Source organism: Cricetulus griseus, chromosome 4, assembly GCF_003668045.3.
Source record: "Cricetulus griseus strain 17A/GY chromosome 4, alternate assembly CriGri-PICRH-1.0, whole genome shotgun sequence".
NCBI lineage: Eukaryota > Metazoa > Chordata > Mammalia > Rodentia > Cricetidae > Cricetulus > Cricetulus griseus.
In genome coordinates, this window is record NC_048597.1 from 185,430,914 (window position 1) to 185,447,636 (window position 16,723).

The following is a 16,723-nucleotide window of genomic DNA, read 5'->3' on the forward strand; positions in this document are numbered from 1 at the left end:
GGTATGGAATGTAATGTAAGTTCTCTATTAGAGAGCTATAATTTCAAATTTCAAACCTTAGATGAGAGAGAGAGAGAGAGAGAGAGAGAGAGAGAGAGAGAGAGAGAGAGAGAGAGACTACTAAGAAGTCCAAGTTGGGCTTTAAGGTTTGTCCACCTATCTCAGGATCTCAGGCAGGTCTCTCTCTCTTTTTTTAAGACTTATTGTCCTTGCCATTTCAATAATTTCTAACATTTTATTTGTTCATTTTATGGTGAATTTTAAATTAGTCCCCCAGGGTACTCAAGCCCTCTGCTTGCTCATAGTTTATTAATTTCATGGCCATGTTATAACTTTTTCTTATTAATTATATACAATTGTGGTTATGTTTCCATGAGAATTTTTGTTTAGACTTGGTTGTAACAGTATCTTTCAGAATGCTGCCCCCCAAATCAAAAAACAAACAAGCAAAAAAACAAAACTCAACTTTAATGAAGTATAATTGACATGCAATATATTTTAACAAATATGTAGTAAATATATACATTTAAAGCCTAAGTTTTGTTGTATATACACATATATAAGCCCACCTACAGAGATGGGATGATGAACATGTTCACCACTCTCAAAGCTGTCACTATTTGGGGCCTGCAGAGATTACTCATCAGTTAAGAGACCATGGTGCTCTCACAGAGGATCAGTGTTCAGTTCCCTGCACCATCATCAGAGAGTTCACAACTGCCCTTAACTCTAGATCCAAGGGATGCAATGCCTTCCTCTGGCCTTATAGAGACTGCACACACACACACACACACACACACACACACACACACACACACACACACACACACACACGTATGCACGCACATAAACATACATAATTGCAAAGCTCTCCATGTTCCTTTTTGAGCCCTCAGACTCCCCTGGTTCATCTTCCTGTCTGCAGGGCTTCACTGTTTTGCTGTCTGCTTTCAGTGACTATGTGCTAATATGAGCTTTCTAGCATTTTACCCAGAGGATCCCAAAGCATTGTTCTTTTTAGGTACTTGTTATTTTCAAATAATTGTTTTGCTATTCATGTGGGTCAGTGGGCCATTTATTTTGTTGAGGAACTGTATCCCATTGTACAGCTATGCCTCTGTTTCTGTGTCTGGTTACCTATTAGTTGGAATTTGGCGTGTTTACAGTTTTTAGCTATTGTGAGGAAAGTTTTTCCATGCAGCAGAAATAATAAACACAAGCTTTGAGTTTAGAGGTAGAGTAGATTGTCAGGGTCATGGAGTAAATATGTATCTGGCTTTGCAAGAAAAGGCCACAATGACTTCCATAATAGGCATCATAGGTTCTCAAATACAGTTATCTAGAACTCACTGTGTAGCCCAAGCCAATAGTCTTGAACTTGTGCCAATAATCGCCCCACACACACCCCAGCTCTCCATTGCTGGAATTATAAATGTGAGTTTCCCCAATTTTAAGAAGAATAACCATATACTTTTTTTTAAAATCAGTTTCTCTATATCTGGGATTTGTCCAACATGAGGAGTGCTCTGCAGGCTGTGGCCCTCTGGGGAAGAAAAGCGCCTCCACACAGCATCACGGCTATCATGATCACAGATGACCAGCAAACAATAGTGACTGGCAGTCAGGAGGGCCAGCTCTGCCTCTGGAGTCTCTCACCTGAACTGAAGGTGCGTAAAGGCCATAGGTATTAAACCCGCAGTGGTTGCTCTGCTTCTCAGCCCTACAGTAATGGTGGAAGGCTTGCATGATGGTGGAGGCAGTGTTCACAAGACAAATCAAGGTGCATAATTTGAAAATTATGAATAGTGTTAATCTATGCTACCAGCTAAGTACTATCACCCTTTAAGCTGCACCAAGTTTTACTATTCTCTATTCTGAATTATATGTGTAAGTAAGTGAACTACAGACATTTAAGTATAGTGCTAAAGAATTATGGTCCATTATATAAACAAAAGGCACTCCTGAAAGCCACTATTAACTAAATGAGTAATATCTTAATTATCTGGACATTTCTGACGTGCTAGCCTTCTTGCTATTCTTTGAGTCTCTGCTTTGCTGTGATTTTTTTTACAGACCACATCAAAACCTCTACATTCAATTTACTGTTGTCGCCCTCTGATTTCAGAACCTGACCTCACCTAGTATTGGACTCATCGATTAGCAATTAATTGTTTCTGTCCCAAGTCATAAACATTTAACATATCGGAATAGATATTTGCTTAACTCTAGCAGTCTCTAGACCCAATTTGAACAATTAAACTAATGATGTACTTAAAGTGTACTGCCCTCATTCAGAAGCCTTTTAAAGATCAAAACTATTTTTAGCCTTTAAAGTCTGTCACTTTTAAACCTAAATTAACAATTAATTGTAATTCTATTTTATAGTGTAATTAATTAACACCTCCTATCCCTGCACCATTCTGCTATAGGACTGCTAAGAGCTGCACAGCAGACCAGCTCAGATCAATGTTTATGAACACTTTTGAAAAGACTGGGTAGTGCTATAGTGGATGCGTTTGAAAAATGGTACTCATATATATCCAAATGTATGTTTCCTGTTATCGTTAAACTCAGACTCCTAAATGGCCTAAAATCTCTTGCTAATCTTTTTTTTAAATATCACTTTCTGGCTAAAGTGGCTGTCTAGCAATGCATAGCTCACTATAAGCTTAAGAAATCTGAATTCCCAGCGTCCTATTTCTTCTATGTCTTTCTGATACTCATTTAGTGCTTGGTCACTGAGCATTCTGAGTGCATACCAACAGTTAGCTTGAATGAGTTTATACCAGAAGGAGGACACCTGTGCCCAGGAGGTTACAGTATAGGAGAGGCCAGACTAAGGAAATTAGGCCACCTTGTAGGCAGTAGTCAGCTGTGTGGTGTTCCCTTGGAAAGTTCTGTCCTGTTCCGTTTAGGAGCAAGTTGTGTTCTTAGGGTTAAAGCAGAGGTTCTTCACAGGAGGCTAGTTTTCCACCTTAAGGACAATTGGTGATATTTTCAGGCATTTTTGGTTATCAAACTTGGAACCAGGGAGTTGCTGCTGACATTTAGTGGTTCTTCTTAATGTCTTAAAGTGTATATGCCTATTTAGAACAAAAAGACTTTCCAACCAAAAGCCTGTTATACCAATATTACATGTGTGGAGTGGAATGAGAGTCATATAGGCAAGGTGGGAGAAGCAAGTCATTTTATTTATGGAAACACGCTGCACCTGCAGCAAGGTAGAGGGATCCCTTCTGCTATATGAACAAGTGTCAAAGATAGATTAGCTAGGAGAGGAGATAAGGTTTGGCAATGGAGATGTTTTGATGCCCAGGAAAGGGATTTTCGAATCTTCTGGGCAAGGGGAGCCTCTGGGAATATCTGAGCTGGGTATGGGGATGAGCCTTGTGTTCTTGGTGTTCTCCCTAAGGATGCTATGGAAAAGTAGCCATGCAAATAAAATAGTGCATACAACAAACATGGTACTTTATATCTCTATGATTTTGACTGCTGTGTACCTCTTATGAGTGGTATTACTCAGAGCTTATCTTTTGATGCCATCATGGCAGGGAGCATGGCCACAAGCAGGTAGGAATGCCACTGGAGCAGCAGTAGAGTTTCTGCGATGTACCTGGATTTTTTTGTGGCTTTTAATCCATTGGAAAGGAATGGCATTTGAGTGGTTGTGCACCCAAGTGTGGTGTCTGTGTACAAGGGTGTATTATTTTCTGAGGTGGAACCTTCCAAATTTTCCAGGAAAAATGTAAAGTTAAAATTTAGTAAGTGATCCTAAGAAATTAGAGGGCTTTTTTTTAAAGCATGATTTTAGTATGACAAGAGATATTTTAAAGTAATTCTGATTGTGGTAGAAATAAAGGAAACCATTATATTAGTTATGTTTGGTTATCAGCTCATGTATATGTTTACATAGTTTAGAAAAAACAGTGGAATATAGCATTTTGTTATTTACAAGACATTTTAAAAATTATTTTGTATCCATTATGTTTATCCTTCACTTAAGGTGACATTATATATTTTCTTTTTTATTTTTATTAAAAGAGAAACCTAGAAAGGCTTACATAATTTTATTGCTATTGAAATGACTATACCGAGTATAGCCATGTTTAATTAATTAATAAATAAAAGCATTCATGATTACAACTCTATTATTGACATATTTATACAGCTGCTTTGAATAATACTGAAGACCTGGGGAGGGTAAAAAGGTTGAAGGAAATATAGCGTTTACTTCAAGCACAGTAATCTTAGCATAGGAGTTATTATTTTTAATTTCTCATTTCTTTTCTTTTTTTGTTAATTTAGTTTATTCATTTATTTTACATCCTGACTACAGTTTCCCCTCCCTCCTCTTGTCCCATTCCCTCCCCCACCACCTTCTCTCTTCATCCCTGCCAATCCACTCCTCCTCTCTTTCAATTCAGAATGGGGCAATTTTGTCATGGGTGTCAACAAAGCATGGCATATCAACTTGAGGTAGGACTAAGCTCCTTCCCTTGTATTAAGGCTTGGGAAGGCAACCCAGTATGAAGAATAGGTTCCCAAAAGCCTGCCAAAGAGTCAGGACAGGCCCTGTTTCCACTGCTAGGAGTCCCACAAGTAGACCAAGCTGTACAACTGTCACATATTTGTAGAGGGGCTAGGTCAATCCTATGGTGTCTGTGAGCTCAGATGAGCCCAGGTTAGTTGTCTGTGTGAGTTTCCTTGTGATGACCTTGACCCAACCACCCATCCCCCGACTTGTACAATCCTTCCTCCCTCTCTTCAATAGGATTCCTGGCACAGTGCTTGGCTGTGGATCTCTGCATCTACTTACATCAACTACTGGGTGAAGGATCTCTGATGACAATTAGGGTAGTCACCCATTTGATTACAGGAGATGACTAGTTCAGGCTACCTATTTACTATAAGAGTCTTATCTGGGGTCATCCTTATAGATTCATGGGAGTTTCCTTTGCACCAGGTGTCTACTTGACCCCTAAATGTCCCCTCCAATTTTTTTTTAATTTTCTGTGTGTGTGTGTGTGTGTGTGTGTGTGTGTGTGTGTGTGTGTGTGTGTGTGTGTATTTCTCTGTGAGTATGCACACATGAGTGCAAGTGCCCTCAGAGGTTACTAGAGAATGTATGATCCCCTAAAGCTTGAGTTACAAGTGAGTCTGATCCCATGTGGATGCTGGGAGCCAAACTCAGGCCCTTTTCAAAGACCATTAACTGCTGAGCCATCTCTCAGTCTCAAGTTTTCTACTCTATAGTTTTAATTTTCAGGGTCTGTTTTTTTTTAACAACATAGAATTATACTTTTTATTCCAGACATGAAATGTTAAAAGAATAAGCACTTAGGGTTACATCTTCAAAATGCTCATATGAAAGTAACACATTGATGTTGTAAATAAGCAATTGGTTGGTTTTCTTGTGTAGAAAAGTTCATTTTATTATCTTTGAGAGAGTCAAATTAGGCATTTAAAAAATTCAGTACCTTATTTTTAAAAGCAGTTTAAAATTGGCAGCTAAAGTACAATTTCATGTCAAGACAAGACCACACATACTGAAGGTCCTGAGTAGAAGAAACAGGGTTCTTCATCCCTCATGCAAGGTACCCACCGTCACTGTGTGTTCTAGTGTGACTACTTACTGCTGTGATAAATAACATGACCAAAAATCTTGGGGGAGGAAAGTGGTTATTAGGTTTATACTTCCAGGTAACAGTTCATTACTGAGGCAAGTCAGAAGGCAGGGACTCAATCAGAGGCCATAGAGGAACACTGCTCACAGGCTTGTTTCCCATGGCTTGCTACTTGCTTTCTCATAGCCTAGGCCTAGGGATGTCCCTAGGGACAGTACCACCTACAATGGTCTGGGCTCTACTACCTCAATCACCAAGCAAGAAAATGCCCTTCAGACATGCCTACTGGTCAAATCTGATCTATGCAAATCTTCAGTTGAAGTTCCCTCTTCCCAGGTGATTATAGGCTTGGGTCAAGTTAACAACTTTGACATCATGTCATCTTGGAGTGGTATATTGGGCACATCAATGGATTTAAAACTCATGATTATTGACTTCCATGACTTCATATTATAGCTAATTCCTTCTTTTTTGCCCCTGGATGGGCATTCTATGGACTTTGACAGTTGTATACTGACATGTGTTTACAATTTGTCACGAAATACAGAAACATTTCATTGTTCTAGCAACCCTTGTGCCCTACAGTCTCCTGCTTTCCCAAACCCTTGATGAGCACCAGTGTGTTTACATCTCTGATTCTTTCTTGTCTCGAATGTCACAAAGTTGTAGTCAAACAGTGGTGGGCTTTCCAGGGTTGTTTCTTTCACCTCAGCAATACACATGGGTTTCTACCTGTCTGTGCTGCCTAGCTGCTCATTTCTTTCCAGAGTCAGCTGATACTTTCCTGTTTGCCTACGGTCCTGTGGTTTTTGTTCTGCTGAAGGGCAGCTTGGTCATGTTCCCCTTTTTAATAATTTTGCACCAAACTGTTACAAATGTGTGTAGGTTTTTGTGTGGACACTACTTTTCAATTTATGAGAGAGAATACCAAAGAATGTCATCCCTGGATTGAGGGTGACCTTCAGCATCTGATCCTCCTGCCTTAGCCTATCAAGTGCTGGAGTTACAAGCATTCAATACCACACCCAGCAAGAAATCCTTGCCTCCACAGGCTGGGGTTATCTGGGAAATCTCTGTGCACGAGAAGCACCGGTACTGACTTCTATGTCTTCAAAACTGAAATGTTGAGGAACTGGTCTAGTGCTCATCAAAGTTTCATGATGGAGCCCAAACATGAAGAAACAGAAAGTTGAGGGCAACATATCCTTCATCTCCAGGTTTCCTAGTCTGTGGATTTTGATGTGTTATGTAACAGCTTTCCTGAAACTTTTGTGAATTAAAAAACCTTAGCATATTTAAAAAGTGTGTTATTACTATTATTATTCCTGGAAGTTTAGAGTTGTTCAGAAACCTCATTTGCAACATTTTCAGATTTCAGCTAAAGAACTTCTCTTTGGGCATTCGGCTTCAGTGACATGCTTGGCAAAAGCAAGAGACTTCTCCAAGCAGCCCTATGTTGTGAGTGCTGCTGAGAATGGGTAAGTGACAGTGTCTTCTTTTAGCTCCATCTCCATTACCTTCCTGTGTTAAAAGCTAAGAATATGTGTGTGGGAGGGGAGTAGAGGAGAAATGGACCCTTGCTATGTGAGTTCCTGTGTATGGGTACCCAGCAACCATGAGCAAAGCTCTAACCCCACAGCTGAAGAGCACAACAGGAGATTCTTAAGTGCAGTTCAGTCAGTCTAGTCAACTTGAGGAGCTCCAGATTCCATGGGAGACCATGAGAGAGCAATGTAGACAAATGCCCAATGCTGACCTCTGGTCTCCATGCTGGGTGTAGTATTGAACACTTTAACTCTAACACTTGATAGGCTAAGGCAGGAGGAGCACACACTGAAGGTCATCCCAAGCCCAGGAAATGGCATTTCTATTCTCCCACACAAACTGAAAAGCAGCATCTACACAAAAACCTATACACAATTGTTCACACACTCTCTATGTGCACCCACGCACATGTGTATATGCATAACCACAAAGACATTCACAATAAAGTGGAGAGTGCTTGAGGAAAATAAGCAGTGTGGACCTCTGTCCTACACACACACAAGAAAGCACAAAATAAGGCAGTTGAACAAAGTTGGGGCAAAATATTAATCTCAATTAAGTAATAGGACTGAGTTTAAGATTAAATTACAATGATTGTCAGACACTGTAAAAAACAATAAAATCAAATAAAACATAAAAGAAAATGAAGTTGGGAAAGATGGTTGTGAAAAAATAAGTAATGTAAATCAATTTTGTGTTAACAAAATGAAATTGATATGGTAGTATTAATATTTTATATTAAAAACATACAGAGTTAATACAAAATGGTTAATTAAACTTAAAGGCAAAACGTATTGGTATTTCCACTTGTTAAGAGAAATTCTGGTTACCAGTAGATGTGAAGTAGGCAAGGGTCAGAACTTTTTAGAATAGAGACATCCTCCTCTTGCCTCTATGGGCATTACACTCATATGTGCATATACATTGTTGCCCAACCATAAATAAAAGTAAAAAATAAATCTATGAAAACTAATTATTAGAGATACCAGCATAAAAATAAGCTTATCTTCAAAATGTATCAGCTCACCAAGAGCTTTTAAAAGTCACATATGGCAGTATGCAGTACATCCATGGAGTGAGGCTCGCTGGGGTCACTTTGTAAATACTTTCAGGTGCTTGCTTGGGAAAGAGTCAGGAACCACAATGCTAAACTACATACAGACTGTGTTATTTTATGCTGTGGGCTGCTTAGAACGCAGTTGCTTTACCTTTAGTTTCTATATCCCATTTCCCTTTAGTACATTATTAATTGTTTTATTTCTGGGATATATTTTTTTAATTTCTGTCTTTCCTTCCTCTATTTTTTTTTCTTTCATGCACACAAATGAACAGGCATATGTGTTTGTGAACACACAAATAGTCCCTCCTGTTTTGTAAAATTGCACCCTTTTTCAGGTTACCTTGAAACCTCTTTGGGATTCAGCTAGTTAAAAACAGAAGAAAGATTTTCTTCAGATACTGGGGCACACTTTCTCTACCTCATATTCAAGGCATTTTGGAATGAACATCCTTTGTTGTGGAGACCTGGGCACTGCAAGGTGGCTGAGGCACCTCTACTCTCTGCCCACTAGATGTCAGTAGTGTGTTCCCAGTGGCAAGAAGCTTGTCTCTGGAAGCAGTTGGTAGGGGGAACAAAAATCACCCCAGTTTAAGAATCACTGGTTCAAAATATTGGTTCCAGTGCTTGATTAGAGAAACAAACCTCTGAAAATCATCAAGTTCAAGGAATATTTAACATCACACACACACACACACACACACACACACACACACACACACACACACACACATCCTCAACTGCAGCATTGCCCACAACACTCATAAAGCTTGTTTTTGTTTATATAAGTATTTTTGCGTATGTTTTAAAATTTTCCAAAACCAAATACTATCATGCAACTCTGATTCGTCTGTCCTTGATCTTCTGAACAGAAATTATCTAGATTTAAGCTATCTACCTGGTGTGTTTTATAGCTTCATTGTACAGACTGTGCCTATGTCTTCATAACATGCATGAAAACAGAGCCTTCAAAAATGATCAGGGTTTTCCAAATATTAAGTGCTAAGGTTTGTTTATTTCAGGATTTCAAATCAGAAAAAAAAAAAAATCAAAGCAAGAAACTGGATCAATGATAGGTCAAATGTGGCCTCTTGGTGGTGCTGTTTGTTTTCATGAAAGAGAAGGGTGAGAGTTCCTACACACACAGAGATTCGATGTGTTATCCTTCCCAGAATATGTAGTTTAAGCTCATTGAAATAAGTTTTGAATGTTTCCACTGGACAGACTGAGGTACTGTCCCTCTCAAAGGCCACAGTGGCTGAATTCCCACAGTTTGTTGTTAGGCAGAGGGTCCCTAAAGCAAAGATTGCAGGCTGTAGGCAGGGTGTCATTAGCCAAACAAAATGATAGAGCTACGGTGTGTCAACCCTGCTAATGACCACAGCATTTTCTTGCCCAGTAATCTGTAACAAAAAGCCACATGAACGATCAGGTTGCGCCTAAGTGCATCACTAAAGAAAAACTTGGCGGCACAAAAATTATTCCAGCCAATTGTGTGGAAATGGCAGAGAATAATACAGACTTCTCTGTTCTAGGGAGATGTACGTGTGGAATGTGAGCAGTGGCCAGTGTGTGGAGAAGGCCACCCTTCCTTACAGGCACACTGCAATCTGCGTAAGTGCACTCCCGTCACAACAGTTGAGATGCCAAAACAGTAACTTGTTTATAGTATTTTCATTCTGAGCGCTGAATATCTTTGGAGAATATTCTTTTCTTGAATTTTCTTTTGTTTTTCTTCCATGATGGAAAAATATTACCAGCAACTGTCTATTTTGGCCTTTCTCAAGATATTGATGAACAACATCTGTTATTTCATTTCTGTATCCTATCTTTAAAAATGATTTTCATATTGTTTCACATTTCCTAAGTGACACAAAACACCCATGTGTACAAGGGAAGATTTGGCTTTAACCATATCCTATTTTCTGAAAGATGAAACCTTTTCTGGGTCTGGAGAGATGGCTCAGGGGTTAAGAGCATTTACTACTCTTCCAGAGGACCTGAATTTGGTTCCCAGGATGCAAAGCCTGCCTCTAATTCCAGTTCCAGGGGTGTAGTGTCCTCTATTGCACTCATATGCACATACCCCACTCCCCACTGATGCAAATGAAATTTGTGAACCTAAAATCTTAGAAAAAAGAAAAGCTTTGCCACATTTTTCAATATCAACCTGTTCTTTGGGTGGATTTCTTGGTTTCTATTTTTTTTTCAATTTGTGAAAGAAAAAGAGACCTAGTTATAATTTCTGTAATCACTTTCCAATCCAGGAGATTTCTGTTTCCCCAGCGTTAAAGGTTGAACCCAGGGCCTCGATCATAACAGACAGCTGAGTTGCACTGAGCTCCATCTTAGCCATACTTTCTGTTTTTTAAAGTAATTTCTTTATTTTGATAGACAGAGGATATTTTTCCCATTATTTGTGCTGCTGGTGCCTCATATCATAACATTTTCACACTCTCTCCTCTTCCTCTGGCGTAGAACCCAGTTACAAAGTGCAGGCAAGATAGAAAGCAGACTCTGCTCTTTAATAGAAAACACTTCCAGAATTTAATTGGTTCCAAAATATCTCCTGCCTTCTTTAAATGCTTTCATTTCTTACTAGTTTTTAGTGGTACTACTGGGGTACAGCCCCCAGATTGTTACTGTTTAGCTCTAAGTAACACTGCTACCGCTGTCCTGTGATTTGTAGTATTTCTTTTAAAAGATCTCCACTTTACCCTGGGGGATGAGATGGGAGTGGTGAAGGTAAGCCACAAAATGGCAATGGCAAGAGTGTAGAGCTAATAAAGAGAATTGGAGGTGTTGCCTAGTTCAGAGGTTTCCTTGAATAGTGACAGAATGGAATTCAGAGAGGCCTTTACACAGCTAGATGGGTGTCAACGCCAGCCATTTTTGAGGTGCTGTTGTTGGAATTCTGTTCCACAGTACTACCACTGCTCCTCCCGGATGACTGGCGACGGTTGGCTGCTGTGCTGTGGGGAATACCAAGACGTCCTCATCATTGACGCTGGAACCCTGGCTTTCCTGCACACCTTTTCCTCTTCGCAGTCCCCCGACTGGATGAAATGCATGTGCATTGTTCACTCTGTGAGAATTCAAGGTAACCATGGGCACCTCAGGACTCTGAGACTGGTTGAGATGCTAGTGAAATTGTCAAGCCAGGGCTGAGAGAACAATGCTGGTGTTCACCTTGTCCTGCGGACAGCTCTCAAAGCCATGTCAGGGGAGACCCTGATTCCTTCCACCAGTGGAGTGGGTCAAGTTATTAGGAAGCCAGCAGGAGGCGAAGACAAGCCAAAGAGAAGCCATTTCTATGACCCAGTTCTCAGTTCTGCTCGCTGAGAAGGACAGGTGCAGTTGGCAGTTTGTTCTTTCTTTTCAGTTCCTTTCTTCTCTCCCCTCCCCCACTCCTTTCCCTTCCCATTCTTGCCTCTTCACCTTCCACTTCTTTTTTTCTTGTCTTTCCTTTTTCTTTTCTTTTTGTGGAGCCGCAGGATTCTCATATATATATATATATATATATATATATATATATATATATATATTTGGTGAAATTCAGTTTCTATAGTCAGTAATGCTTGAGTAAAGTGGAAGTTGGTTCCACAGTTCCATTAGAAATGGCCTCAACATTACCAGCATCTACTAGGTGCCCTGGCTCTTCTTTTAAATGTATTTTTCACATACACAGGGAGTTAGGACATGGAATACACTCATTCCTTTAATTCAACAAAACCCAAGGCTGAATATAACCTGCAGTCCCAGCTTGTGCAATCCTTGACTGGCTATGAGGTAATAGTGACAGCATCTGGGTCCACTGACAGCTCATCTGTTCCTTTCACAGAGGATTCTCTCTTGGTTGTATCTGTAACAGGCGAACTCAAAGTATGGGACCTCTCCTCGTCCATCAACAGCGTTCAGGTTGGCATAGAAACCACTCACTTTTCCATTATTTCAATCACTATTCATAGAAAATTTCAAACTATGAGGGGGATGCATGTTCACAGTTGAAGGTTTAAATGAGGCAGTTGAATTGCATCCTTCCAACCATGACTCCATACATAATGTAAATAGGTTTATTTACACACAAACAGGGAAGGAGTAGAGAGGTGAAATGATTATATTTTTAATTTAAAAATTGATAGTAGACATTGTTCTGTCCCCTCTATTAGGACACTTCTAGGGTATGGGAGCTGTAAATAGACAGATGTATAGGAGGGTCACTTTCCTGGGGATGCCCCCATACCTACCTGCTCCCTAGCATCAGACTAGAAGCATAGTGACTGACAAAAGGAGGAAACACAGTATGTGTGTTAGGCTGCACCACACAGTCTGTGGCAATTTCTTTATCGAGGAGCCTAGATATTGTGTTGCTTGCCACTCTTTAGAAATACCCCCCACCCTGCACTATTGGAAGTTTACAGAAGGCTTGTTGCCCTGCTTTGGCTATACTTATATCTCTTCAAATCACCCCTTGTATGGTTTACTTCTGGTTTTAGGAATCAAGACACTACAGGGCGGGTTTATTATTGTTTTTTTGAGTTTTAACATTTTATACCCCTCCCTTTTCTGCTCTGTCTGAAAGCCAGTGACTTCATATTCTCAACACTTCCCATGGTTCCTTGTGGAATGGTATTTGGTTGACTGTCAACAATAAGTCCTTGAAGGTTGCCAAGTCATATTTAGATCAAAACACTGGGAAGGAAACTTGGCTACTTTTCCCTGTAGGAAGGACCAGTGTGGAGCATATGAGAAGGAATATGTCTTCTGTTTATGTGTACATTTCCTAGAATTTGTATTCATGTTTTTTTTCCTTTTAAAGGAAAAGCAAGATGTCTATGAAAAAGAATCGAAGTTTCTTGACTCCGTGAACTGTCAGACAATACGATTTTGTACATACACAGAGAGACTCCTGCTGGTGGTATTTTCTAAGTGTTGGAAGGTATTTGAAGTACCGGTGATGTGCCAATGCACTGGTTTTCTTGTTAAGCCAAGCAATGATAATATATTTTAAATATGGAAAAGAAACTCCTTAAAGTACTAATGTTAAGATATGGAATGATTAGTCATTTCTGCCTCTCTTATTGTCATGTGTTCCATTACGTTACTCCCTAAGATATTGTATGCGAACCAATACATTCTAGTTTTATCAACAATAAATCATAGTAACGATGAAAATGATTTCTGGGGTCTGGAGAGATGCCTCAGTGGTTAAGAGCACGGGCTGCTCTTGCTGAGGGTGGGTTCTGTTCCTGAAACCCACATGGTGGCTCACAAATGTCTGTGACCCCCTTTTTCTCTTGGGCCTCTTTAGGAACTTATACATATGATGCATACATGCAGACAAACACAAATAAAACAAAAACAAATCATAAAAAAAGAAACGAATTTCCAAATTATTTTCAAAATTTGTGTCTGCATTTTCCTTTTAGAAAGCTAATACTTGACACTTATATAGATAGATCGAATTTCTGGATTTTTTTTTTTTTCTGTTTTGTCACTATCGTGGTTTTAGGGAGTATTCTTTCTTTTCTTGTGAATATAATGAATTATTTCTCCAAGAGTCAAGAAAAACTAAGTTATTTGCTAGTGGTATCTCTATTTACTTTAATGTTTCACATAACTGCTAATAGAAGTCTATCTGACTTATGCCATAATGATGTATTGTTTCTAAAGATTTAATGTATGCAAGCTAACTAGGGATCTCTGTTATGCAAAAAAATTATGTAGAAGGAATTTTTAGGTGCTATACTGGGACTATTTATATGGAGAGAAAAAATTTTAAAATGTAGGATTTGAAAAAAAAAATGTAGGATTTGGGCTTCTATGCTTAACAGATACAGCCAGATAATTTTATCTACTGCAAGCTACCTTAGGGTAAATGGGAAAGAGTACATCTGAGTGAAATATTAGTAAGTCACAAAATATTATCTTAATCCATGGATATATTATGCTTGCTTTTCATATTTAATAGGCTGTAGCATTAGTTCCATCATGGTCTTGGTAAGCATAATTGTTGCTAATCCTCCTGGCAGGGTCTATTTTCAGGATTTCTCATGTATATCTGCAATTTCCTCCAGGTTTATGACTATTGTGACTTTTCCCTTCTGTGGACGGAAGTTAGTAGAGACGGGCAGTTCTTTGCTGGTGGAGAGGTGCTTGCTGCTCACAGGGTCCTTGTTTGGACAGAAGATGGTCACAGTTATATCTATCAGCTGCTGAACAGGTGGGCTCAGATGGGAGCGGCGTTCAGGACATTCAGGTAGAAAATGAACTTGGGGAGGTTTATTATGGAAAAGCCTCTGCATGCAGTCCCTGATCAAAACCCAGAACAAAACAACTTTGGCACTGGAAGATTTACTCTGGGCTTGCAAGGCCCCTGCCTTTGTACAACACAGCAGGGGATGAAGGCATGAGATTAGCCATGTAGAACTTGTACAGCTGGTGCAGGGCTTTCAAAAAGTCACTCATAATTATTAACCCAACAATTTCTAACTAGAGTTTAGAAACTCAAATGGTGCCATCCGGCTTATGAAAGTGGAAGGGGGTAGTGGTGGTAGAAGCAAATAAAGGACTCTTAAGTTTCTAAATTTTGCTTTTGCTTTTCCCTACGCAGTGGGCTTTCCAAATGCATATGCCCAGCCGATGGAGGAGTCCTTAAGGAGACCATCTACCCTCACTTACTGTGCTCCACTTCTGTGGAGGAAAATCAGGTAAGATAAGAAAAGCAGTCTCAAGCCTGCTTCTTGCTTTGTAATAGACTCAGGCTTGCAAAAATGAAACCAAAGCATGAGATCAAGTTGCTAATAAGAAAATCAACTTAGAGTGTTAATGGCGACTGAAGAGAAAATGTCACCCTTAAGAATTGTTGATTGATACAACAATGCCTATTCATTATAGGGAAATTACAAGTGTGGGAGAAAATGAAGAAGATATTAAAATTCTGATTTTTACTGCCATAAATATTGACTGCCTGCTGTAGCTGGGAATGTTTCAATTGTAAGAATAGTACGATTAACACTTACTTGTCCTTTACCTGAATATACCAGTTCTTGGAATTTTATCTATACATGCACACACATCCCACACTTTTTTATTTGCTCTGTTCTATAGAACATTCCTAACATTTTGATATACCAATTCTCCAATTTTATGAAAGGATTTTGATACTTAAAAAAAAAACTTGACTATCTATCAAGATCATTTTCACATGTAATTTCTTCTTCAAATGAGTGTAATTAAGGTTGCTGGCAGATGGTAGAGGCTATAATTGTGAGCTTCCTGCTTGACTGAATGATACTTTTGACAGTTGACCACATCTGAAATCCAAGCAGTCTTTTCCTTGCAGTGGTGTTATTCAAAATGATTTTTAATCTGTAGAATCAGTCGTCAGTTAATTATCCAAAAAGGTACTTTATGAAGAGGAAGCGTTTTATTTTAGTGACATGTCACCATGAAAGTGCACGACTATGTACAGAGTGATTTTTTGCTTAATTAGGCAGCAGAGCTCTTGGAAGCCCCACAGCCAGGATGCCCCTTTAATGTTTTGTTGCAAAAACTTGGTTAAAAATCTCAGCCAGAACTGAGAACCCCAGGTGCTGCTAGAGCAGTTAAACAAAACAAAAAACAAAAGAACAGAAAAAAAAAGCTTTAGAATTACAGCATGCATCAAGGGACATTTTTAAAATCCTTCCCGGGCAGCAGAGAAGCCTTGTCACAAAGCAGTGTTGTGTCTCACTCAGACAGGCATTTTTGTTATTTTGTAGGACCTGCTGTTTTCTCCCTTTTGGCTATGGAGTGAATTTTTACCAACACAGTTTTCCACAGGAACCAAATGCCACTCATGAATTTCTACCCTAACAGGCAAATATCAAAGCTATATAAAAGCATTGTTTTTAAATTAGAAAGTTGGGGATGGAGAAGGATTGGCAGTTAAGAGCACTGGTGGCTCTTTTAGAGTACCTGGGATCAGTTCTCACCACCATCTGATGGCTCACAACTACCTGTAACTCCAATTCTAGGGGACTTGTTACCCTTTACTGGTCCACAGGTACTATATACACATGATACACACACACACACACACACACACACACACACACACACACACACACAAAGACAAACACTTAAAATAAAACAAATTTTGAAATGGGAAGTTATCTAGCTTTGTCTCTCCGATTATGAACACATAAACAGATGGGTCCTTTGCTAGGGATTTTTCTTTGGATAACCACATTTCTCTGCCCCTAAACCCACATTTTAAGTGAAAGAAATATCTAGAGGCTGGTGAACTATAAATAGAATAATCTAATTTTAGGAATTTGATCACAGTAGACCTAGAAAAGAGCATTCTGCAAGCACATGGCATAGGTTGTAGGGTCAATGTTTGGAGCCCTACCATGAAGTTACATCTGCTGTTTTGGCATTGTTGAGAGTTTTCATTGGTTCCCATGTGATGCTGATGGGGTTCTTCGTCTCCCAGAGGGGCCCCTGGCACTCT

At 39.4% G+C, this 16,723-nt stretch overlaps 1 protein-coding gene across 2 annotated transcripts in view; it reads left to right on the forward strand.

Moving 5' to 3' along the window:
* Positions 1 to 1,514: 1,514 nt before the first annotated feature.
* Wdr72 (WD repeat domain 72) overlaps positions 1,515 to 16,723 on the forward strand; it is a 151,772-nt gene continuing 136,563 nt past the window's right edge. Inside the window, exons 1-8 of one of the 2 annotated variants that reach the window (XM_035443438.1) lie at positions 1,515 to 1,667; positions 6,996 to 7,102; positions 9,762 to 9,840; positions 11,152 to 11,326; positions 12,068 to 12,144; positions 13,046 to 13,165; positions 14,304 to 14,485; positions 14,840 to 14,936. In XM_035443438.1, the coding sequence (XP_035299329.1) occupies positions 1,515 to 1,667; positions 6,996 to 7,102; positions 9,762 to 9,840; positions 11,152 to 11,326; positions 12,068 to 12,144; positions 13,046 to 13,165; positions 14,304 to 14,485; positions 14,840 to 14,936 (990 nt within the window). The remainder of the gene's footprint in view (positions 1,668 to 6,995; positions 7,103 to 9,761; positions 9,841 to 11,151; positions 11,327 to 12,067; positions 12,145 to 13,045; positions 13,166 to 14,303; positions 14,486 to 14,839; positions 14,937 to 16,723) is intronic. The other variant, XM_035443439.1, reaches the window with a different exon arrangement.